This window comes from Tiliqua scincoides, chromosome 3 (genome assembly GCF_035046505.1).
Source record: "Tiliqua scincoides isolate rTilSci1 chromosome 3, rTilSci1.hap2, whole genome shotgun sequence".
NCBI lineage: Eukaryota > Metazoa > Chordata > Lepidosauria > Squamata > Scincidae > Tiliqua > Tiliqua scincoides.
Window position 1 is genome coordinate 25,992,700 of NC_089823.1, and position 25,422 is coordinate 26,018,121.

Genomic DNA, 25,422 nt, shown 5'->3' on the forward strand with positions numbered 1-25,422 from the left:
TCAATTACGGTTCTATGAAGAATATGAAGTCATGGGATATTCTCAGTGCTGTCTATCATGCAAGTAAGCAATCGGTATTCTGCAACACTGGACATTTTAATCCTCAGAGGCTGGGCTACCAGGTGTCTGATACTACTTCTAGAAAGTCATACTTTATGACAGTGCTACAAGATTAAGCTAATTAAAGCTTTGATCAAGTGTGTTTTGTATCTTAGATTTCTCACACTCTGAAGAGTAGTTTATGGTCAACATTTGAACTACCCAGACATTTCTGATGGGGGGGGGAGTGAAGTTACACTCACTTGGAATGTGGATTATAGGCTGTAGAGAGGTTTGCTTTCACAATTTTTGTGTGATGGCAATTGTACTTTCAAGGTATAAATACCAGTTAGTCTCTCCTTCCATTATGATTCTCTTGGAAATAAACTGAGGAAGTATAGCCTACTTTTTTTGGAATACAGGTGCAGCCTATTCACGGATTTTTTATCTGTGGATTTGTCTCAAAGCGAATGGGGTGGGGGAACAGAAAGTCACACACACCTTTTCCTCTTTTGCCCTGCGCTGACATCTTGCTCCATTTGCAGGCAGCCCAAAACACTGCAGAAAGGCTCTGCCTCGCCCAGGCAGGGAAATAGCCTTGGAGCCCTGGAAGAGGTTCCCCTTGCAAAGGAACAGTAACACTCCTGGAGCCCCTGAGCCAGCAAAGAGGCTGAAGAGGGGAAGGGGGGGGGGTGAAAATCTCTGCAGCCAGAACACGTGCAGCAAGGTGGAGCTCTCTCACTCACACAGGGGCAGGTGTGGTAGCAACAGAGGGGATTGCTTTATAAAACCCAGGGAGTGTTTGCCAAATTCTCCCCCCCCCCATTGAGATGGTGCAGGCAATCACTGACACAAGCAACCCCTGCCCCCCATGTTGCAGGCTATCACAGTCCCAAGCAAGCCTTCCCACCAAGCAAAGCATGAGATACAGCCTACAATCCTCTCCACACTTTCCTGGGAGTAAGCCCCATTGACTGGAATGGGGCTTCTGAGTAGAAACTCATAGGGCTGGACTCTTAAAAGGTCAGCATCCCAACTGTGAAAGAAGCCAGGCAGCTGGCAATGGGGAGGGCTGAGTACGGAGCGTAGGGGAGGGGATTGATAACAGCTGCCTTAGTTTTCTTCCATCTGAAAGTGTCAGGCTGCAGTGTATTTGCGTAACTCTATGGAATTTAGCACATGTTTTTTGTTAATTGCGCAGAGTCACAGAACGGAACTAACACGGATAGATTCCACCTGTACTTTTTGTTGTCCTGAACTGAGAGAAACAGTCTGTCATTACTGTAAAAGTAAATGTAGGAAACACAGGAATTATAAGTCCCAGAGGCCTCTCCCCTGCTCCCCTTTACCAATGGTTTCCTGAGAAATGTATTTTCTTGCTTCCTTGCTAGGGTTGGATGAAACCTAAAAGATCCTCCTGAGTTTCTGAATACAGAACTATTTGTGTCAAACTAGTTTCTGCCTCAGTGGTGGTATAAGCAGGCCCCCTTTTTCAAAATGGTGGGCCACACTACCTGTATACTGGACTCTGAAACAGATTTAGCTTAGTCAGCACAACTACATATACCACAGGTAGACTTTACATAGAATATGTATTTGAGAGCACTAGCCAATCTGGGATCATCAGAGGCCGATAAGCTACATAAGAGAACACCCCCCCCCCTTTCCCTGCTAAGGTCATTTGGGAGAATTTGGAGTTATGTTTAAATTAACTACTCAGAGCCAGAAGGAATAGAAAAGAACTGAGTAGCGGGAGACTATAGAAGTTTGGATTGCTATCTGGCCATGGAAAATCCTGGTGCTGATCTAGACTTTCCTTAGAGACCATTTAGGCAGAAACTGATTTTATTTGCTTTTGCCTTGTCTCTGATCTCAGGTATACAACTTGGCTGTTTTTCTCTGTGCTTGTTCCCTTTTTCAATAAAACCCTTTCCACTTTTTGGAGAATTGCTTGCATCTTTAAAACAGGAGAAAATTCAAACTGACTCATGTTCAAATCTACTCACTTTGTACCCACCAACTGCATGTGAGGTATAAATAAGAGCATAGGCATTGGTTCATGAGTTCTAATGCGAGTTTTAACCCATATGATTACTGTGGACGAACATCCCTTTTCAGTCAGTGGGAATCCCACTAGACTTGTTTGCTGGAGGGCAGCTCTTGCCAAGGACAATAATATAACCCCAGTGAGAGAAAGTAAAAAAACCACAGTTCTTTTCCGGTAACTCCCTATCGTGTTTTCCCCCAAGCAGCTATTAGTTTTGACAAAGCAGCTTTGCCCTAAGTAATTACTGCCAAAAGATATTACCTGGCCTGTCTTTACCACTACAGTCAGATCAGGCTTGGATGCAGCATATATCAAGCCAGCTTACACTCTTACTACTGCAGTTTAGAGAAAAATAGTTCTTCCCAGTGTTCCAAAACTGTCCACAGCTTGTAGAAAAAGAAACTAAAATCAATGTCGCTAAAGGTCTATCCAGAGCAGTAATTTTCAACCTTGTTTGTCTCATGGCACGTGGCACTAAAATTGTCAAGGCACACCATCAGTTTTTTGACAACAAGGCACACCCATTGACAGTAGGGGCTTGTATCTCCCAGTGGCCTGACTAACAAATGACTCTCCCCCAAAACTCCTGCGACACACCAGTGTGCCACAACATAGTGGTTCAAAATGCCTTTCTAGAAGTTTTCAGCTTGCTTTTCAATGACTAAAGGGTATGATGCAGCATTTCCCATCCTGATTTACATGTCTATGTATTCATGGAGTACAAACTGAACGTAGTCTCTCTGAAAAAGAGCAAATATGTGTGTGATAAAGAATTTAATGTAGATTTCCATTTACAGTTACTACTGCCAAGGGTAAAAATTGTAGTAATGTCTAGCTGAGTCCAGAAATGCACATATTGTTAATGTGCTGGGCCAGAGATTGCGAACTTGGGGGGGGGGGCGGTGTGCAGGAATGGGCAGGAGAGGCTGCAAATAGGTTTACTATCAAGGTAAGCACAAATGTGTGGCTTCCTGTACCAGTGGACCCCCCTCCCCCTGGCTGGGGCACCTTCTTTATGAGGCAAGGTTACGGCGTTTGGGCCTCTTCAGCCCAGAAAAGAGGCGCCTGAGGGGGGACACGATTGAGACATACAAAATTATGCATGGGAAGGATAGAGTGGATAGAGCAGTGATTTTCAACCTTTTTCATTTTATGGCACATTGGCAAGGCAATACAATGGTCAAGGCACACCATCAGTTTTTTGACCATTGACAAGGCACACAGGGCTGCCAGTGGGGGGCTCACATCACCCGATGGCCCTACTAATAAATGACCCTCTCCCAAATGCTTATGGCACACCTGGGGACCATTCGCGGCCCACCAGTGTGCCACGGCACAGTAGTTGAAAATGGCTGGGATAGAGAGATGCTCTTTACAATCTCACACAACACCAGAACCAGGGGGCATCCACTAAAATTGAGTGTTGGGAGGGTTAGGACAGACAAAAGAACATATTTCTTTACTCAGCGTGTGGTTGGTCTGTGGAACTCCTTGCCACAGGATGTGGTGATGGCAACTGACCTAGATGCCTTTAAAAGGGGATTGGACAAATTTCTGGAGGAAAAATCCATTATGGGTTACAAAACATAATGTGTATGTGCAACCTCCTGATTTTAGAAATGGGCTATGTCAGATGCAAGGGAGGGCACCAGGATGCAGGTCTCGTTATCTGGTGTGCTCCCTGGGGCATTTGGTGGTCCACTGTGAGATATAGGAAGCTAGACTAGATGGGCCTATGGCCTGATCCAGCAGGGCTGTTCTTATGAAGTGAACATATATGTTTTCTAAGATGGGGCAGGGACGGGGTTGTGTATTATTCTGGTGGGAGGGAACTGCTGCTCATTTGCTGCCCCACCCAGCCCCCAAATTCAATGTATAATCAATTCTGAATCATCACCACCCACACTAAATCATCAGCAAGGACAGGGCAAACTAAATACTACATGATGGATAGATGAACCCATTAAAAGAAAATTTAAAAGCAGCCATGGAGAAGTTATGTAAGGTGCGGGGCTGCTTAACCATCCACATGAATGATCTTCATACCTTTAACCCCTTGGGGAGAAAGGCAACTGGGAAGGTGACATTTTGAGTAGACAAACTGCATGAAGGGAAACTGTTAAGTAGCCCATTCCATCTCCCTGTTCCCCCATTCTTGCTTGCAGCTTCTAAGGCTGCTTTTCATTAAAAACTCATCAGGAGACTGATTCATGCATATCCCCCTGTGGCCCACAGATGGGGAAAAAACACTGGACTCACCTAGAAACCCTCATAAAAACATCAGCATGAAAGTACCTCTGCACTTGTTGATACTGCAAAGCAATATTTATTCAAAGTAGCGTGGGGAGCAAATAGCATTCAGAAGTTAAATGAAGATATGAAGATCTCACCAGGTGCTGCAAGCAACTTTTTTTTTCTACAGGAGTGTAAGGCACCCTTTAATTGGATCCCGACCTGTACAACACACAGTGGCATTACATAAGTTTTAAACAAAACTGACAGAAGCTGGTTCATAATCTCAGCGCTGAGTATTAATTTCCTCTCTGGCCCTGGAACAAGTTAGATATTTCAGACTGCCCCCACAGAAGTGGAAGATAAGTTGGTAAAGGGTACCTGTCTCACTGAGAATCTCAGCACTGAGAAAATTAACAACTTGCATTTTTGCAAGTGTGCTTGACAGATTAAAAGTGCAATGTAAGTACAAAATTACACTTTACAGCACATTAACTGTAAACTAATTAGATGCACAGCTTTGGTTTAGTCACATGAGCTCAAAAGAGTTGTAAAAAGAAATGAGATTCTTCTACCAATGGAGGAAAAATGTGTTTAAAAGCAACAATATTTTTAAATATATATTAAAATAATTTGAAAAAATACAACATACATACATACATGAAAAAGTATATATGTTGTTCTCTCCCTGCTAATTATAAGGAGGACACCATTTTAAGAGGTACTTCCTTGCCAGTTTGCAGGGGTGCATACTACAGAATTGCTTCAAAAATCACAGCATGTGAACTCTTATTAACATAAAAACCATAAATAAAAAAACCCCAAAAGGCAGAAGTTATAACCCAAGATTGAGTGAAGCACACATAAACCCATTTATGTCAATAGGTTTCCATATGTCTTGGATCGTGGCCAAAACACAAAAGTAGCATCTTCTCTGCAGGCTGCTACATTTTGCAGTACAGCCAACACAGCTTTACAGTGCTGTCTCAAATGCAGGGCAGCAACCTTTGTGCATGTACAATTCCGCTTTGTGTGGTCCTATGAAAAAGGAAAAAATAACTGCCACAACCACTTAGAAGATGAATTATTATTAAGACAATGTTTTAAACAAAATGCACACATTTGTTTTCTTTTTAAAATTTCTTATTTTCATCACCATGAAATGCTATTAGAAAGACATGGTTCATAACACATGCTGCAGATTAGCATCAGAAATACATCTTGACTGTAGAGGTAGATCAGACGTCTAACAAAGCATTAAGAAATTATTCAACGTTGCATCAGTGTTTATATACAACTATCAAGCATTAATTAAGCAATTGATCTGCACTGTTTACAGTCTGGCTTGTCCACCACACAAAGCAGAAGCAGATATTTGCCATATCGGTTTTACTTATCATGAGTTTACTAAGGGGTCAGTGATGGCTTCTTTGTTCTCTGATGGTTTGTAGGGTGACCATGATTGCTCAGAAAAGTTTAGAAATGGTCACACAAAAAGCAGAGAGGATCTATGTACAATGTTCACAGCTTATTCCCACAAACAAGTTTTGTACCCATTCCATGGTTCTTGCACATTTCTTCAATCTACAAAGAAATGGCATTTTTATTGCACTATGCCTATTGAAATGTAATGGAAGTGGGTTATTCCCTTGATGCTTGAGGGGAGGAACAGCATTGCTACTGTTCACCAGTCCTTTCTCTACAAATCCTACAAGGTGTTTGCACCACTGAACATGATGGTGGACACAAGAAAGTCTGATGAACATGGCAGATAGCACAGGATTCTGAAACACAGAAAGGGGAGGAAAGAGGAGGAAGCATTCCAAAATATGCATAAATCCCTGAAATAAAGATGGCAGAAATGCATCCAAGGAGATGTTGAACAGTCAACTTTGCATAAAATATTGAATGTGCATTTGAAAGTTGGGATACAGGAGACATGGTAATAGGAAAATGCATGTTACAGTCTGGTCAACATCTTAAGCAAGGGTATGCAAGTTCAACTTGGAGGCAGGTCATTCACAAAAAAATGAGGGTTCTTGCAGTGCCCAGGAGAACTAGTGAACATTCTCCTTTTAAAACTTGGGAACTCTGGGGAAGGATGTTTATGTGACTGGTGCTTCTCTCCCAACACTTCTGGATCTTGGATAAAGGCAATGTAGAGAAATGCACAGTCTCCCACTGCTTTGGACACAACCCAGTAATGAGGAAGAAGCCCAAGTCACTTGCACTTCTACTGTCATTGTTCTTTTCAATGTGTGAAGTGGCCCCAAATTCCATAAATGGAGTGGAATGTATTTCTTAGAGAAATGTAATTTTCTTAAGCTACAATTTTCTAAAATTGCAGGTTTTTTTTCAAATGAACACACACACACACACACACACACACACACACACACACACACACACACACACACAATCATCTTGTTTTATAAATAGGTGTACGTTTTCTGTTTTCTACTGTCTTATCCATCAGGACAACAAATTTGTATTGCTGACAATGTAGGATTCTATTATTCTGGCTTTAAAAAGGAAGACTTCAAAAAATATTATAGGAAAAAGTCAAAAGCCCTCTTTCCCAATTAATTTTCATTTTGTTGTTTTCTCTCTGTCCATAGATCCCTTTTCTGAGTAACGCCACTGAGCACTTCCATTAACTGACTCATCCTTCTGCACTAAGGCAGCAGAAGCTTGGTCCCAATCTTGCTAGCACTGCTGTTCTAGCACTGTTAAGTGCCTGCTGCCCGCTTAATCATGGAAGCAATAAGACTTTTTCTTCTGTTCCTTTGCACAGTGTAAGGCCTCTAGGACAGCAGCAAACATGTGTTAGCCAGTTCTTGTAGTGAAATAGCAACAGAGACATCCAATCTCACTTTAGCTGTAGCAGTGCAATCAGAAGGTTGAATGACTGTGAGTAGATCAAATAAGAGGAACGGGCTAGAACTAGCCATTAGGCGACTCCTTGGTTCAGCTGTCAGCACTCTCCCCAACAGAGTCTTCGTCACTTACAAGATGCACATAGTCATCTTCATGCCAAGCGCCACACTTCAGCCAGCTGGGAGAAAGAGATAAGGTGTTTTTAAGGGAAGATAAAAACACATCATGCAATAAGCAGCAGCTAAAGTATACAGAAGCCAGAAAGTTTCCATGAACCGTAATGAGAAAGATGGCCTTGGCCAGCCCAAACACAAAGCCACATGAAACAACTTGCATCAGCATGGTTGGTTGCGGATGATTCGGGGTGCCTTTCACCTTGAGTTTGCCACCACTTTCCTCCCATTTACCGCAACACAAACCACATTGATCCAATCCTTGCAGATTTGCTAAAGGTAAAACAAATGAACATATATATCCAGATAAGCCTATATATGCCAATGAAATAAAAACAACAAAATAGTTGACCACCCACCAGAAGCATAAGAGATTAACTGCCCAATCCTAACTAAATCCCGCCCCCACTGATACAGTTGCGCCAATGGGGAGCAGTCCAGAGACCTCCTCAAGTGAATTTTCATTCCTACTCCAGGGCAAGGCTTTGCTGCCCAATGGGTCCCACTAGATCTGCACCTGCTATTTTGCTGGCACAAGTTGGTGGACAGTAAGGGAGAGAGAAGGAGAGAGGGAATGGAGTTAGGATCCGATGCATGTCGTTGCCGCTGGGATCCAGCCCTGTTCCACTTCCTGCCCACTCCCTCCCCACCCAGAAACTCCTTGCTCCTCCTCCCCACTCTGTTCCACCTACTCCTATCCCCCAGTTTACATTTGCTACTGGAGGTAGCCAGCAGCAGGCCACAAATGGTGGTGATGACCCCAAAATGATTGTTGGTGGTGCATACAGCATGCAATCATATCGCCATTTACAACAATGAAACTGTTCTGCTGTCATAAAAAGGGCAGCAAAGTCTTAATCTGGATTGGGTTGTAAGTCTGACGACAGGATGAGCACCTGACTTGCTAGCGGGTTTGTGTGTAAAGTGAGCTGCAGAGATGGCAGGGCAGACAGATCCATGTTGGTGACTGAGCCAAAAACAGATTTTTGGGGAGCACCCACCTCCAATCACCCACTCACCCACTTCCTCCTCTCTGGGTTGGAAAAGGATGAGGGGACAGTATAGAAGAGGAAGTGTACAAGGAAGTGGTGAGCTAGAACTCACTCTCCTTCACACTTCCTAGTCCACTGCATCCTCCTCTTTGTTTTCCAATGCAGGAAGTGAGAAGAGTAGAAACTGGCACATCATCATTTGGTGTGGTGCCCTCAGGTGCCAGGAAGTCTTGGGTCAGTCAGAGGTGGGATCACACACAAGCTGCGATTGTTACAAATGTAATCTCTGGCTCTGCCAAAACACTGCTCTCCTCTAAATACCACACTGTAATACCTTCACATTTCCCCCAATGTACAATCAGGCCATTTTAAGGACTATATACTCCAGGCAAGATAGTAACCAATCAGACAAATAATTTTTCAAAACCTACAGAAAGTATAGATTACAAGCCACGTATGCAGAAAAATGGAGAAGAAAACCACAGATCCCCAACACTCAAAGACCAGAACAACTTCAATATATGGTTCCTCACCATATGTAGTAATGAAGCCCATTTGTGTTTTTTTTTTTTTTAAAAAAAGACACATACTAATAGCCCACAAGCAGGATGCCCAGGCCAGGAAACCAGAAATGCAGGTTTGAGGTTCATCAAGGAAAAGCAGCATGAAGGCCAAACATCTCTTTTGCATACCTGGCCAGGACCACTCTGATCAGATGCAAAAGAGGGGAGCAGGCAGGACTCATACACCATCATGTAGGCCTCTAATCACTCAGCAACAGTGCAAACATAGATGGATGCATCAAGGGGTACTTATCATCCCTCAGTCCCCATGCCACAGCCCAACTCTATATATCAAAACCAGAAGAATTGGACAGGGACTCCTGTGTGGAACAACATCGGTTTCACATGCGGAAAGTCCCAGCTTCAAGCTCTGAACAAGATCTCCCGCCAGAAAAGGCTGGGATAGGGTATACCTGGGGGTGTCCAAAGTCAGAGCCAGTGGGACCACTGCATGGATTTATAGCATGGCTCTTGCATGGTCCGGGTTGCTTGTGGCACCACTTAGTCCCTGCCATTCCATCTAACCAACCCCTCTCCTATGCTCAACTGCCTGATGGCCTGGCCTTGGTAATTATTGCCTCTTTCAATTCAGTTATCCCTCTCTCCATGCTTGATGGCTGCACCCTTCATCATAACAGCAATAACTATTTCATGAGATATTAGGAGCCCACCCCATTACCCTTCATGGGGCTCAAGGTGGTCAGAGAAGTTGTAGGCCCCAAACCCTGGTAGCATGGAGGTCCCTGGGCCTCCCTTATCCAGAGTCCCATCCTGGAGCCAGATGAGGTGAGAAAGTGATCCCTTCCTCTTATGCTAGTTGTATTTGCTAACTGTCCCCACAAAACAACAACGACGAAGAGACAGCAGCTATAACAAAGGAGAGCTTTTATTGAACCGCTTCAGAATGGACAAGGTTCTGGAGGTAGGGTCGATGACAAAGGGTGGCCAGCCTTCTTGCTCAGCAGGACTTTCATGCTTTTGGAAGTTGCAAGACAGACAGCAGAGCTGCAGGTGCCATTAACTCCCACTGGTCCTGCTCTGTGCTGGGTATGGCTTCACCTGTCCCACAACCGTTTGTCAAGCAGCTTGCAAGGCTACAGGAGCCTGGTTTCAACAAGAAGGTTGGCCACCCCACTGAAAAACAGCTGGAATCACACTGGTCACTGCTGCAGCTGGTCCCACTGTAGGCGTCACTTATTATTTGGAATGGCACTGGGAGTGAGTGACATGCTTCTCTCCATTGGAGGGCTGCCTGCGGAGAGCAAAGAGAAACATGAGAATAACTAGCAGAATAACTGGGGCTGGGGGAAAAGACAACTGTGACTGAGACAATACTCACCCCTCTCCTCTGGAGAGTTGCAGGAGACCTCAGGCTTCATGTGGGCACCTGTGACCCTACAAAGGAAAAAAGATCATTAATGTTTGACCAATAGCGGCAATTCCTGTTGTGCTTGGGGATTTTCACTGGGGCGTGGTAGAGTCCTACCTGCTACTAGCTGGGGAGGGAGAAAGATTAGTTTGCCAACATAGTGTAGCTACTACAAAAGGGACAATATTATGTGGGGAGAGATATTGCAGACATTTGCAGAAGTCATACTTTAAGGCTGTGCACAGAGCCACCTTTTACTCAACTGTGTGGAGTGTGTTTCTTTCCATTGTTGAGGTAGTGGAGTGTGTTTGTGAGAGAGACTGAGAGTGTGTAGTCCTGAGTACCTGTGAGGGTTTGGATGAGTGTTGGCAATGTACCCTTTCTGTTTTGTTTTCAACCTTGGAAGTTTGTGTCAAGTGCCTTTTTGTGCCAACCTCTCCACTGTGTGCACTAGGCTCAAACTAGCCACAACCTGCAGCATGTAAGCTAATCTTCTGGTTTTTGTTTAAATAAATAGGATGTAGAGGAGATAAAATGGGCCAAAGCCATGCAGAGAAATGGGGGAATTTGTTTCTTCCACTATTCTGATCTTGATCACATTTTCCGCTATGCACTATATTTAATTGAAAAAAAAGTGTCCACTGGCAAGCCCCTGCATCACCCACACTATTTACTTAAAAAATCAAAACCCAAAAGATTTCCTTATGTATTTAGGCTCACATCTAGTTTCACAGTGTGCACAACATGTGGTGAAAGAAATGTAGCTCCATGCCACACTCTCTGAGTTTTGGACTCCCTGTCCTTTCTACTGTAAATCTGCTGACAGAAATGCAAAGAAAATGGGTGGCATAGGGATGCACTGAAGAAGAAGTGGGCTTAGATCATATATATCCCATAATCTCTCAGGCACTGCTTCTGGTCCCTATGTCAGTATGACCTTACCTCAGCAAAACACCCCCCACTGAATACAACGGAGAGCCACTATGCACTGCTCCCTTCTCCTCCTCCTCTTGTGTTGCACAGATGGCCATCCTGAAGCACTGTTTCCCACAAAGGAAGCATACGTTGTGCAGAAAGTACACAAATTGGGTGTAGTGACGGCGGGCATGAAACCCCTGCAGTTAAAGAATAAGTCTGTCCTGCATTGTTAAAGGGAACAGGAAGTACAACTCTCTTCTTGGAGCAGTCAAGGCACTCCACTCCTACCAGTGCCATTGTTGACCGAACACGTTTTTCATTTTTGCTTCGTGAGATCACAACTGTTACCACTGAGCTCAACAAACAGGCCTCACAAATAGTGTAACCCCTCTCCAATTCCCTGTAGGGAGGATAAGTTATGCTGCAACCATCCCGCTCTCTCCCTCAACAAGGAAAGGAAGGCAGAAGCAAAGCTACCGAGAAAGCACCTCGATAGCACCATTCTCTCTCTCACTCTCTCTCCTAGGCATTCACTTGCTCACCATTACCTACCATGTAACCAGCTCCAGACACCACGGGGTGCACCATTATGCCTACTTTCCCTTTGTCTCTCTTGGTTCGCTGTAGAGGAAAGGCTGTTTCCCACTCCAGGTGCCATACAGAACAAAAGTGAGGCCCGTCACAAGTCCAGCATCAGTGACCCATGTGATTCCAGCTGTTCGCCTGTGGGGTTGCTTACCTCCTTGTTCTAGCTGTTGTCCTATAGCTTTGCAAGCTGCTTGACAGACAGTAATGTAACGAGGCAGCAGATACTGGCAGAGAGAAACTTTGGAAAGCACCTTGGCTCATTTCAGAGCCATCCTAATACAAGCTGGGGATGGGGAATGGAAGACAGAGGGGTGGGTGGATTTGCCAATTTCTACAGATTACATTACCAGAAGAATGGTGTGCTTATGGTACGTACTCACCTCAGTAAGCTCAGTGGAACTATACAGATTGCAGCAGATAACAGAAAAGTGAAGCCTGGAAACCACGCTACAGTTTCTGCATAAACACTGCTAAAAATAGCAATTGAAGCCGAAGCAGTAAAAACCTCTAAGCAGGCAATGCAGGCAAATATAGCACCTGTCCAAAAACAAACAAAAATGCAGGTTACAACTGATGCTGACATTGCAATCCTAAGCACTGATATGTTGGTGGATTCTTAGTATTCCAAACACTACATATGTTGGTCCACTTGTATCTTCTAGGTTGTTCTGTGCTTCCTATTGAAGAAATGACATTCCAACCGGCCCCAGTTTCCACTTGGTGGAACTAACTTGAGGATAAGAGTTTGGTATGGTCAGTTCACCTAAATCAACCTACTATTTTCTAATTCCCATTGCAATTTATCTGGTTCAATTCCCATTGCAACCCACTGGTTCAACACATGACAAGTTCTTCAGCAATGTCAACTCACCTTGTTCTGTTGGAAGAACTGTTTTTGACAACATGGCTCGAAGAACTGGAATTGGCATGGAACACAGAGAACAAGGGATTCTCACTGCAAAACACATAATCAGTCATGAGTCAACTATACACACACACACCATATACAAGCTTACAGTGATGAGGATTTGAACAGGGAGAAGAGCACAATTGTTTTACCCCCTTGGGAATTCTGGATTATATAGCAATGCAAATGTATAGGGTGATATCCAAAGGTCCTCTTCCTTCAGGGAAAGGAAATCTGTGGATATAACCCATTGTATTTTATATGCTCTCTTCCAGGAACAAATGACATAAGATATTACTGTATGTGTTTTAAATTTGGCAGTGTGCCAAATGCCATCGTATTCATCAGGTGGTGCACCAATGGCCCCCTCAGCACTCCCCCTCCCCATCCCTGGATTTGAAAAAAAAAGAGAGGAATGAAGTGAAAGAGGAACTGCAGAGGAGAGGAGAGCGGTGGGCTAGAGTATCTCCATCATTCTCCTCTCTTCCCCATGCTTCCTCTTTTGTTCCACTCGCATTTCCTTTCTGAATCCATGCACTGGGAGAAGGAGAGGCACTGGGGTAGAAGCTAGATGGAGACAGATGCCCCTGCCAATCTGCTATCTGAGGCAACCACTTCAGTAGGCTTCATGTGTGGGCCAGCCCTGCACAGATATGTTCACACAGCAGCGCCAAGACACTTTTGATGCACAGAAAAATTAAAAAGCAGAAATGCATTAAGTATTGCAATTTTAATCCCACTGGTTCTGTGCTGACATTTGATAGGCAAAATTGATTTCATAAGGATTTCCTCCCACATTTGAATTCACTGTGCCCTTTCATAAAAGTGTTCCCTAGTATAACTAGGTTGGAGCAATAAGAACAACATCTGACCTAGGTGGAAGTTGGGTAAGAGAGTAACATGGGCAAAGGTCATGTCTGGTATGGGCAATTATATAAAGTATTTGCATGGGTTTTTTTCTCAGAGGCTGAGTGAAGACAGCAGGCCAGGCAGGGTCATCTTCACATAAGCTGTATGCGCAGAAGGAGAAAACAAGGAGACATGCCGCACTGGGTGGCAACAGCCAGCAAGTTGATTTTTATTAACACACAACACTTTTTGAGCAGAAGCTTTGATAGCTGTTCCTACCTCAGTGAGGAAGTCCTGCTCATGTCCCCCTCCACTACCTGAAGGTGGTTCTCTCCACTATCTGGTGGGGAGCCTCATGAAGCAAGTCCTTCTCCAAAGCAGTGCCTAGACTGCAGAACTCTCTTCTAAGAAAGGGTCATTGGGCCTTCTCATTGCTGGAGTTTAAATTACCAGTGAAACATTGTTGTTTCAAGAGGGAATTTGGGATTACTGATGTTAGTCACAGTCTTTGCTAATTCTGCTATGTTAATACTGCTTCTGATACAGATCGTTAACATATGTTTAAATTTTTAGTCTTGTTTATTTTTTCACCTGTTTTCACACTGTTGTTAAGCTGGACTGTAGAGTGTAATGAATGGAAAGGTGGGGTATAAATACTTGAGGCTGCAATCTTATGCATGCTTTCCTGGGAATAAGCCCCACTGACTACAGTGAGACTTCTGAGTAAAGATGCACAGGACGGCATTGTTAAATAGATAAATAAATAATCTTGGAATTTCAGCAGCCATCTTTGAAGATCCACTTGTAACTTGCCCCAGTCTTCTTTCGGCAGGGAGGATGTGTAAAGAAAAAGTGGCAGAGAGTTGGGATCATGCCCCAAGCACAGGGTTTGCAGCAGTGGAACAACCTGTTGTTGCTGCTGTTTTTCTTAAATAACCCACATTATCCATTTTCCACCACAATTTTTGCACTACCTCTCAGCCTAACCTACCTCACATGGCGGTTGGGAGGGCAAAAGGGAGGAAGGAACTATATACAACACCCTGAACTCCTTGGAGGAATGGAGGTATAAAAATGTGAAATAATAGTTGTAGTTATACAGCAGATAGAACAGTAATTGGCCAAAAGAAAAATCAGGTTTGACTCATTGATATTGAAATCTCAAGTGACAATAGAACTGAAGACAAGTAACATGAGACGATTACAAGGTACCAAGACCTGGAATTCAAACTTGGGCATCTGTGGGAGAAAAATGTCAATATTGTGCGAATTGTTTTCGGAGCCCTTGGGGCAGTGCCTAGAAGTCTGAAGAAATAACTTGACATTCTTGGCTTTGGGCGACTCAAACTAGCTCAGCTCCAGAAATCAATGTTGCTTGGAACAGTGAGAATCCTACAGTGATATCTCTGTGATTGCCCAGGATCTTGGTTAGAAAGCAAACTGCAGACTCTAGCCAGCCCAGTATGTAATGAAGTATAATAATAATAATAATAATAATAATAATAATAATAATAATCTTACCTAAAAACATGAGTAATGTAGTGTTGGCAAAGGCAGCCATAATTATTCCTCCAATGTAAGAGGATATCCCCAAAAAAACAAGGTAAATGTCTCTCAGATACTGAGAAAGTATGACGACTCCTAGAAAACTAGTCAAAGAGATTAAAGTAGAGGCTGCAGAGCCATATCCTACGTAGATTGCGTCCCAGCAGAGGGGTGCGTTCAGCTCATAGAGTGTAAAAAGAGACGATCCACCAAACATGGTGAACAAATATATCATGAAAACACAAAGCATCAATATGATGGAAGTTCGCTTCCGGGAGGAGGAGGATTTAAAAAGTAAGTATATGCCAGAAAAAGTTTCTTTCATGCCCTCCTTCAGGGACCGTGGAGACAGTTCAGATACTTGCACTGTATCACCCAAGCAACAGGTACAGTAAAACACATTGATTAGGTGAAGAAAAGAAAATGTCGCAAATGTCCACATAAAGCCTGTTCCTCTTAAAATGTAGCCCGAAGACAGTCCTCCCAATCCAGACATGAGTCCTAAGATAAAGTCCACCACAGCGATTCGGATGGTCTTCTGCTTCTCAGTCTCACAGAGATCGACTACAAAGCTGAAGGCACCTCCCAGGAAGGTCGCCATGCCTCCAAAAAAACTACTCACGAAGGCAGAAGCAAACAGAAAAGAGAGGGGAAGAGAATAATAGGCTGTAATACTTAAGAAGGTGCTGGTTAAAAGATTCCCCACCAAAGGAAGGACCAGTGATATTTTGCGTCCACAGCGATCTCCATTTGATACAAGAACAAAGGCCACCAAAATGCTGATAAAGTTCCCACTTAAGTCCAATTTCATGGTAAAAAGAGAGGCTTTTTCTTGAACTTCCTGAGAAAGGAAAACAAATGAAGTCAAACCAAGGCATAAAAAAAAGAAATCAAAGAAATGTGGTCCTATGGAATAAATTGCCTTTCCTCTCTCATGCAAATATTTGCAGTTCTCCCACACAATTTACACATGGACCCTCATGCAGCTATTGGTTACCAGGGTTACCAACTCGCCCCCTACCAAGACAGTCCTGGACTCTCCTGTAATCAGCATCAATCACCAGGTGACTACTGAAAGCAATTCTGGATATTTTAACAGGGCCTACAGTGATTTCCAATATCATATCGGGTTGGAAAATATACCTCCAAGTATAGCTTCAGTCAGAGTTGGCAATTCTAGCAAGAAATAACATGCAAATATGTCACAACGAATTCCAGAGGATTAGCTCTACTAATCCTGTACAATAAACACACATAAGAACAGCCTCGTGGCCTCTTACAACTAACAGATTTATTGTGGCATAACCTTTCACAGACTAAAGCCCACTTTAAGAATGAAATGAAAGAAAGAATGAAATGTTCATTAGCAGATATATATCTATATCTATAGATAGATATGCAGTGACACCAACGGACAGATACTCAGGGACAAGCAGTCAGGGGAGGCAGGGAAACAGAGCTTCCCCGTCCTGTCAGTTCCGCCTCCCCTATGATTGTTCATGCGCTCCACCCAGTTTCTGAGTGGTTGCGCAATCCCAGGGGAGGCTGCGCTGCTGCAAGATGTAGTCTTTCCAAGAGACTTGGTGAGACTGTCCAAGTCTCTCCAAGTGACTACAGCTTGCAGCAGCGCAAGCTCAGCCTCTGTTGTGAATGCGCAGGTGTGTGGGCTTCCAGGATTGCATCGGTGCTAGGGCTTCATGTATATGCCCCATTAAACTTTCCAGACCCATCCCTGAAACGATTGTTCAACACTGTCCAAAGTCTGATTCTGAAGGATGTGACTCAGTGAAGATGTAAATTTTCTCCATTTATTAGCCTTTTTCCAGTTTACTGTTCACTTAGATGTCACAGCCATTTGCTACACTGGGAGATCAGATCTACTTTCTGCTCTTTCGTAAGTATGTGACGAATTACCTGGATAAAAGAGATCTGGTTCTGAATACACCTCAGCAGTAACAGCACAATCCTACACATGTTCACTCAGAAGTAACTCCCATTAAGTTCATAAGAATGTACATTCAACCAGCACCACTGAACACAGCAGGATTCACTACTGATTAAGAAAACACCGAATTCCAATACACAAGACATGAGAGTGCTTATCTTAGAGCCCAATCCTGGGCTCGATGCACTGGCTTACTAGGTGCGTGCCCATGCTATCCCAGTGCTGGCCTCCGCTGGGCTAGCGCCGGGCAGGTGCCTGGCCTCCGCTGCTTGGCAGTTGCACAGACTGGCGAGCTGCGGTAAGATAAGCGGAGGCAGGGGGGAGGCAGGGAGGAGGCGTTTCGGGGAGGTGGTGTGGGGAGAGGGTGGGGAGGAGGTGTGCCAGGGGAGGAAGGTGGGTCAGGTGGCGCACCGCTCCACCAGATCCGGAACGTTTGTGCAGGGCTTAGTGCCCTACACGAACATTCTTCCCTCACCGCCGAACTTTTGGTCAGTGGTGAATCAAGTAGCCCCATTGTGGGGTTACTTCCCTTACCTGGGAGAAGGGGACTTTTGTCCTCTTCTCTTACCCAGGAGAAGCAGACTGCCGCCGCAGCCGTGTGCCACGGGAGCACAGGATTGGGTTGCCCAGTTGCAATTCCTTACACACTCATCTGGGAGTACCATTAAATTAAATGTGGTTTACTACGAAGATGTGCACCCAGAAGAAAACCATACTGAAATTGCCTTGAGCACAGGAAAGGCAGTATATAAATCTTTTCAAACAAAACAAACAAGTGTTTACTCTTAGTCTGGGTGGTACCCTGTGCATAATTTCATCTTACCTTTTGCTTCAAGTAAATTGGATCAGTTTCATTGAGTTCACAATAAGACATGTTGTTGTTATCAACAAAGCTGGTGTTGATGGTCTCCTCCCAGAGCCTTCTGTACACATATTGCTGCATCACAGGGTAGGACGCGAACGCGGCAAACATATAAAAGGCAACGACAGGTTCCACTACCAGCAATTTCTTCATGCTTCAATTTTAAGTTTCTCCTTTCAAAAAGAAAGAGTATATTAGCTTTGTCAGAAAAAAAGGCAACATGAACACATTTCCAGAACAGATCACATGAGAACAGATCACTCAAGGAAATGAAAACCTGAGCATCATTAAATTGGTTGGTAGAATTGTTTTGCAGAAGGAAGGTGTCACCTGGCATGCCTCATAAAATGATGCAAGTGACAATTGTGTAGATCCACATATGCTCACTACTATATTGCAAACACTGGATTTACAAATGAACATATGGAGTTAGATATATTTTTATATCATTTACAATTACTGGAAGCTGCTTTTGACCAAGTCAGATCATTGGTCCATCTAAGTCAGTACTGACAACACAGAGTGGCGGCAGCTCTGCAAGGTTTCAGGAATTCGCCATCCCCACTCTGTCCTACATTTCTATTAGGTTGGGGTGCCTATTATGATGCTCTTTAGTTTTGATTATTATTTTCCTATCTTTGGAAGCACAATTAAATATAATAGCATGCTGTTAACCTGGAAACAACCCTCTCAAACTTGTGTGCACACGCAAGCGTGTCTTTAATTACCTAGAATCTCTCCTGTGATTAAAACAAAACGAACACCAAAAAAATTCCCAGCATATTTTTAGCACAATATTCTTTTTCCCAATATCACAATAGAGCAGCAATTTTCAAATGGTGTGCCATGAAAGGTCCACAGATGCTTTGGAGCACAGGAGTTGAAAATTGCTGGAAAACTCTTCCAGGTACTGCAGCAATGTTTTTAGGGCAACTGTCAGTAGTAATGAAATGTCTGTCCCTCTTCCTCCTCAGATAGAATCAGCAGAGGAAGAGGGACGGACCATTCGTTACAATAGACAGTTGTCCTAAAAACAGAGTCTCCTAGAACCTAGAAGTGACATCACAAGAGGTGAACACCACAGAGAAGACCACAGAGGTCAGTGTGCCATGAGAAGTAAAATGTTGAAAATTGCTGCAATGGAGAGTAGCTTTACTACTGATCAACTGCCTTCCCCCATTTTTTAGAGAGAGACTGCTGCAGTAATTACCTTGTGCTTTTTAAAGATAAAATCAGAACCTTAAGAAAATAAAAAGAGAAAATATTAACAAGATTCACACTTGTTAGATTAACATGATTTAGACTTGTTAGATTAACAAGATTCACACTTCCTGAATTTATTGTATTCACAAATACCTATGTTATATTACATTATTCTAGTCCCATAATAAAGAAATAAGTAGAAGCTAGCAAAGCAAAGTACAGGCTCACAAAAGGGCAGAAAAGGAAGAGCAGAGGAAGCAGAGGGGAGGACGACTCCTGCTGCTGTTCTTTGCCACTATTCTGGATATGTTGGGAGGGGGGAGGTTCTCGGGTGTTTTGGGGGGGCTGTATTCATTGGATCAGGACCATTCTGGTGCCGTTGGATTCTTCTCAGCCGACGGACTATGGCAAGTATGCCTACTTGTGAGTAAACGCGCGCTATGGCTCACTTTCCATAGGGCTCCATGCATTTTTTCCTTCCGGTTTTTTGGCCACAACTTTTGAGGCAAAGGAGCGATTTCAATTCTGTTTTTTGCACTGCACTCCGCTGGCCATTCTGCATCCAACGGTGTATGGCATGATGGGGTAGCTCCTAACCCCAAATGTTAGCATGTCCTCCCCCCCAGGGTGTCACACACACCCCCTGCGGGTCACCTGGTGCGGCCCACACACACACCCCAGCAACGCCAGTGAGGGCTGTTAAAAGGCTTTTCAGGTTACAACAATCAAATGTGCAAGTTCTCAAAACAGCTGTAGGAGATAAGCAGTATTACTTGTCTTTGTGGTCCCAGTCAATATCCAATAGCAACCAGAACAGCAATGGATGCATTGGGGGGGGGGGGGGTAGGAAGAAAAAAAGAACTGGTATCAAGGGTACTGAGAGTTGGTGTAACACAGTGGCTGAGAGACTGAGCTACTTCTGAGAGAATCAGGACTTCGCTCGGTGAACTCCCCTTCTGGGAAGCTGATTTTAGATGTTAAGCTCCCCTTAAACAAGTCAGGGACTTTTTTCAACATTTTTAGCAACTTTTTTTCCCCCCCAAAATCCGAAAACTCAAACATTTAAGAAAAAGATCCCCACCTAGGATTCAGTTCTCTGAATGAAAACTTTCACATCCCTAAACCAGAAAAGTGCTTTGGGCCATCCCACAATGTACAATCCTCCGCCCCACCCCATAACCAGAACACTGACTTCTACTAGATCTCCTTGCATTTTCCCTGTCACAAAGATTTGGGTTTTTCACAACTTTAAGACATGCGCTTTAAGACATGATATTCCTAGGACAGCAGGTGTGTATAAGGAACTGCTCATTTCACATATGGAAATAAGTGTTAGGTCACCCCAATTTATACATCCCCATCAGGGGAGACTGCCCCTTACCAGCTACTTGAGCATTGTTTTTGTTCATATTGCTCTTAAACATGAGCGGAATAATTGCTGATATGCCTATAAATAAGATTGCGGAGAATTGCATTCCAAAATAAACTTTGGTTCACCCCGGTTAGCCTTATGTTTAGCCTTTAATGGTTAGCCTTTAATGGTTCACCCCATTAATGGTTCACCGGTTAGCTTTTAATGGTTCACCCCATTCAAGTCTTAGGTAGCATTAGTGAGAAATGCTCACTAAATGCTCACATGATATAAATGAGATATAAATAATACATGCCTCCCCCCCCGCCCCCACATGCACTATCACTAGGAATCTGTCTGCTGTGAGATACCCCAGCATCATATCTGAGCATGTTAGAACACCTGTCCCCTCTCAAACACAGGAAGGGAAAACAGGACCATGCATGTGGGCCAACAGATGACAACACACCCAGCAGCAGCCCTGCATTCAGCTTCCTTGAGAAAAGGGTCACATCCTGCACTCCCTGCAAATGGGACTTCCTCAAAGATCAGGTTACCATTCACATAGACTGTATGGATAAGGTCCCTTTCTCAAGCAAGCTAAATATGTGGCTGCCAGGGGCATGGTCAACAGGTTAGTGAATGTGTTTGTGAGGAGGGGAGGATTATATGAGAAGGCTGTTGTGCACTGATAGAATAATTTCATTTTCATTTCATTTTTTTCCCCAAGATTATATTTACTATGATACAATCAAGGAACTATTCCAGCCAGGATGTGGCAGTCTTCCAGTAAGAGGAGGCACACCAAGAATTATCTAAGGCCATACGTGTTCCCAGCTATGTAATATTGCAATGCAGAAATAATAGTTGGTGTGTACATACAGTGAAACTATAATTTAAAAAATTATACACTGTATCCTTATTGTATCTTCCCATGTAACTACTGTGCATTATTGTAGAAGTCCCTAGCACCCCAAATCCAAGAAAAGGAGGGTCTGCTGCCTCTTGACACACGTCACTCTAAGTGGCTTGCCCCCACACCACTCCCTCTCCTAGAGCTCTGGAGGATCCCTTATGCTTGGACAGTGGCTTTTCCATTGTTAGAAAACTGGGGTGGGAGAGGGGAGGAATGTCAAGTTTGGCAGCTAAATTCTTGGTAGCAGGATAGAGTGGATAGAGCAGCCATTTTTAACCCCTTTGCCATGGCACACCGGTGTGCTGCAAATGGTCTGCAGGTGTGCCGCAGGAGTTTGGGAGAGGATCATTTATTAGTAGGGCTATTGGGGGATTTGAGCCCCGCACCAACAGCATGGTGTACCTTGTCAACTGTCGAAAAACTGATGGTGTGCCTTAACAACCTTGTCAGTGTGCCATAAGTTGAAAAAGGTTGAAAATCACTGGGATAGAGAGATGTTCTTTTCCCTCTCAGACAACACAAGAACAAGGGGACACCCACATTTTACTTAATAATCTGCTTCTGAATTTTTCTAGGTATTGACATCAAGAATTGGGTTGCATGAGTAGGTTTGTCCCAAGGTTTATTCATAATACAAATCCCGTTTCTTGATTCCCATGTTCTGAACATATAGCTCAGTATTGTCTACACTGACAACAATGGTTCTTCAGGATTTCAAAGACCTTCCTAAGTTCTACTTGGAGATGCCAGCAACTGAACTTGGGACCTTCTGAATGCAAAACATGTTCTCTATCACTGAGCTACCAATTACCTATAGGCATTCCATGTTATAAGCATGTCATTAGAAAAACACTTTTTTCCCCTGGAAATAATGTCTGGAAGGGGAAAACTTCAAAATCAGAAATTCTGAAATTCTTCAGAAGTACTCTATCAAAAGAGATACCTTTTCTTAGTACAGGGCCCAGAATTGCAAATGTAGCACAAGATTCTTCCTTAGAAAAGCAGGCACATTCAACGGGCATCAAGACAGACTTTCAATGTTATAAAAAACTTTAGTCAACTTTATTCAGTGGGCTTCATAAAACAGGGAGATAAATACTAGTCATCATACAGAACTATGTCTTAGATCAGGAGTCTCCAAACACTGACTCAGGGGCCAGATGCGGCCTGCAACAAGTCTCTTTCCGGCCCACGGCAAACCTCTTGTCCCCTGAAAGCCTCTGGCCCACTCAGCTGAACATGACCAGAACTGTGCTCTGATAGTGTCTGGAGGGTATTCTGAGGACCAGAGAGGTTGAATGAATGAGCCCATGCATTCATTTATTCACTCATCTAAGTTTCATCTCTAATTTATTTATTTAAATTTTATATTTAATTTTTTCCCCGGCCCTCAACACCATGCCAGATGTTTGATGCAGCCTTCTGGCCAAAAAGTTTGGAGATCCCTGTCTTAGATCATCATAAAATGATTCAACTCATCCTTTCAAGTTACACAACAACTTGCTTCAAAGAACATAAGCAGAGCTTTACTGGATTAGGCCCAGGGCCTATCTAGTCCAGCTTCCTGTATCTCAAGAGGGGCATACCAGATGCCTTTGGAAGCAGACAACAAGATAATTGCATCCTGTTGCCACTCACTTGCATCTGGCATTCAGAGATAGGTTACCTCTAAAACCCAGAGGTTGTACACAATCATCATGGCTTGTAACCTGCAATGGACTTTACCTCGATAAATCTGTCCAATCCCCTTTTAAAGGCATCTAGGCTAGGTGTCATCACCACATCCTGTGGGAAAGAGTTCCACAGATAACTACGCACTGGGAAAAGAAATCTCTCCTTTTGTCTGTTGCAATTGCCCCACTAGTCAAATTTTAGAGGAGGTTCCCTGGTTCTGGTGTTGTATAAGAGGGAAAAGAATTTCCCTCTATCCACCCCATGCAAAATTTTACACAGTAGCCTTTCCTGGTAAGGTGCTCCTCCAGCCTTGTCATCATTTTGGTTGCTCTCTTCTGCACCTTTCCAAGTTCCATTATATCCTTTGTGGAGATGTGACAACCAGAACAGGATCCAATATTCCAGAGGTGGCCTTATCATTGATTTCACAGATCACCAAATATGATGCAACAACCACCACCTTTTGATCCAAAGATCCTCAAATGTACAGCAACACCACTTCAGGGGGGGGGGCCACTTTGCAACTGTCAGTCTGTGTGGCATGCACTTGTAGACCCAGTTGTTGCCAACTCCAGATTAGTGGCATAGCTGGAGGGGGTGCAGGGCACCAAGTTTTGCAGGAAGCCTCACCAGCCCCTCCCCTTCGGATCCATTCCAGGTTGGGGGGGGGAGCAAAACTGAGACGATTGTATAGAGGAAGTTCTTTTTCCTCTCCCACAATACTGGAACATCCACTAAACTTTGACAAGTGGGACAATCAGAACAGACCAAAGGAAAGATTTACCCAGTGTGTAGTTAATCTGTGGAACTCTCTGCCACAGGATGTAGTGATGGCACCTAGCCTAGATGCCTCTGTTTTCCTCCCCTGTTTGGAATGGCTCTGAGGGGGAGGGGCGCCTTGCACGCTGCGGGGAGGCTCTCTACAAAACTTAGCGCTTTGCACCCCTCTAGCTACGCCACTGCTCCAGATTCCTACATTCTGCGGCTGCAAGCCTAGCCACACTTTCCTGGGAGTAAGCCCCATTGACTTTAATGGGACTTACTTCCTAGTAGAGACGCACAGGACTGGGCTCTGAATTCCTTGCAAGCAACTGGCGTGCCCTGACAGATCTGCAGTGGGCACAGCAAAGGTCCTGATGTCTACATCAGGGGAACCGCACACTGCATGGGAACGAGGCTGACACGCAAGCACCAGATCCATCCAGCACACGCTCCCAGGCGCTGGGATCTTTGGAAACAAACACGCGATCGTGAGAAGCCAGCTTGCTACAGTTTGCTACCCGGCGCTTGTGACTTGGGCGAGGGGCACCTCCTTCACAGGCCCAGCAGGTGCCCAGCAGCAGCCTCTTCCTGGCCATCCCCGCCGCTTACCTCCTCCTAGGCAGCCCTCCGCAGCTGCTGCGCGGCCACTTCCTCTCCTCGGACGCCAGGAGGTCTCAAGCGGGGAGCAGCACCGCCTCCCAGGCAGCAGGCAGTGTTGTTGCGCTCGGGCAGACCTGCTCGCCCGGTTGCCTTCCAGAGCCCGCTCATTGGGTCCCTGCCCCGCAGCCTCTTACAAGCGCAGCGGCGATTGTACAGCTGAGTCGTCACTCAGCGAGCGAGCGCCTCCCTCTGCCCCGGGGCTCCCGCGGGGGTTGTTTTTGCAACGTGACAGCTGCTCGTTAGGCGTCTGTTTCGGTTCAAGCCTGGGCGCAGTGCCCTGGTTTCATTTCCTGTGCCAGGGAGATTGCAAAGCACTGTGGCTGCTGCTGCGTCAATGTGTTTACTCGGGAGTAAGGCTGCAATCCTATCCTCACTTTCCTGGGAGTAAGGTCCATTGACTCTAAGGTCCATTGACTCTAACTCTTACTTCTCAGTAGAGAGGCATAGATTGGCCTCTGAGGGCCCAATCCTTTCCAACTCTGCAGCACTGATGCAGCTGCAGTGCAGCCCCAAGGTAAGGTAAGGGAATAAATGTTCCTTTACCTTGAGGAGACCTCTGTGACTGCCCCGTCATCACAGGATGTAGTGCACCCCCCATTGGCATGGCTGCATCAGCGCTGGAAAGTTGAGTAGGATTGGGCCCTGAATCTGGTTGCCATCAGAGGGTTTTGGGCCTCATCCTATCCAACCTTCCAGCACCAATGCTGCTGACATGCAGCCCTGAGGTATGGGAACAGTGTTCACTTACCTTGAGAAGGCCTCCATGACTGCCCCCCACTGCAGAATGCAGCCCACGCTCTGTTGACATGGCTGCATCGGCACTGGAAAGTTGGATAGGACTGGTGCGATCCCATTCTTTGGTGCGATCCCATTGTTTGCTTTGGATTCCAGCAGTGCAGTCTGTAATCTTGTCAACCTTAACCTTGGGTAAACATGCACATAAATGCCAC

General features: G+C 44.6%; 1 protein-coding gene across 1 annotated transcript; it reads right to left on the reverse strand.

Moving 5' to 3' along the window:
* Positions 1 to 4,433: 4,433 nt before the first annotated feature.
* On the reverse strand, positions 4,434 to 24,556 carry SLC46A3 (solute carrier family 46 member 3). The gene is made up of 6 exons (XM_066620642.1): positions 24,422 to 24,556; positions 17,868 to 18,079; positions 15,076 to 15,940; positions 12,670 to 12,753; positions 12,179 to 12,335; positions 4,434 to 7,373 (listed from the first exon to the last, which is right to left on the reverse strand). The coding sequence occupies exons 2-6, from the start codon at positions 18,057 to 18,059 to the stop codon at positions 7,286 to 7,288; spliced, it is 1,386 nt and encodes a 461-aa protein (XP_066476739.1). The 5' UTR covers positions 18,060 to 18,079; positions 24,422 to 24,556; the 3' UTR covers positions 4,434 to 7,285.
* Between the last annotated feature and the right edge of the window lie 866 nt (positions 24,557 to 25,422).

What these genes read in the sequence shown, in the direction of transcription:
- SLC46A3 (XM_066620642.1), bottom strand. Translation starts at nt 18,059, where the DNA reads ATGAAGAAATTGCTGGTAGTGGAACCTGTCGTTGCCTTTTATATGTTT. An exon ending in CAATTTACTTGAAGCAAAAG is followed by an intron (nt 15,941 to 17,867) that starts GTAAGATGAAAT and finishes TTCCTTTCTCAG; the next exon opens with GAAGTTCAAGAAAAAGCCTC. An exon ending in AGTTCTTCCAACAGAACAAG is followed by an intron (nt 12,336 to 12,669) that starts GTGAGTTGACAT and finishes GTTTTTGGACAG; the next exon opens with GTGCTATATTTGCCTGCATT.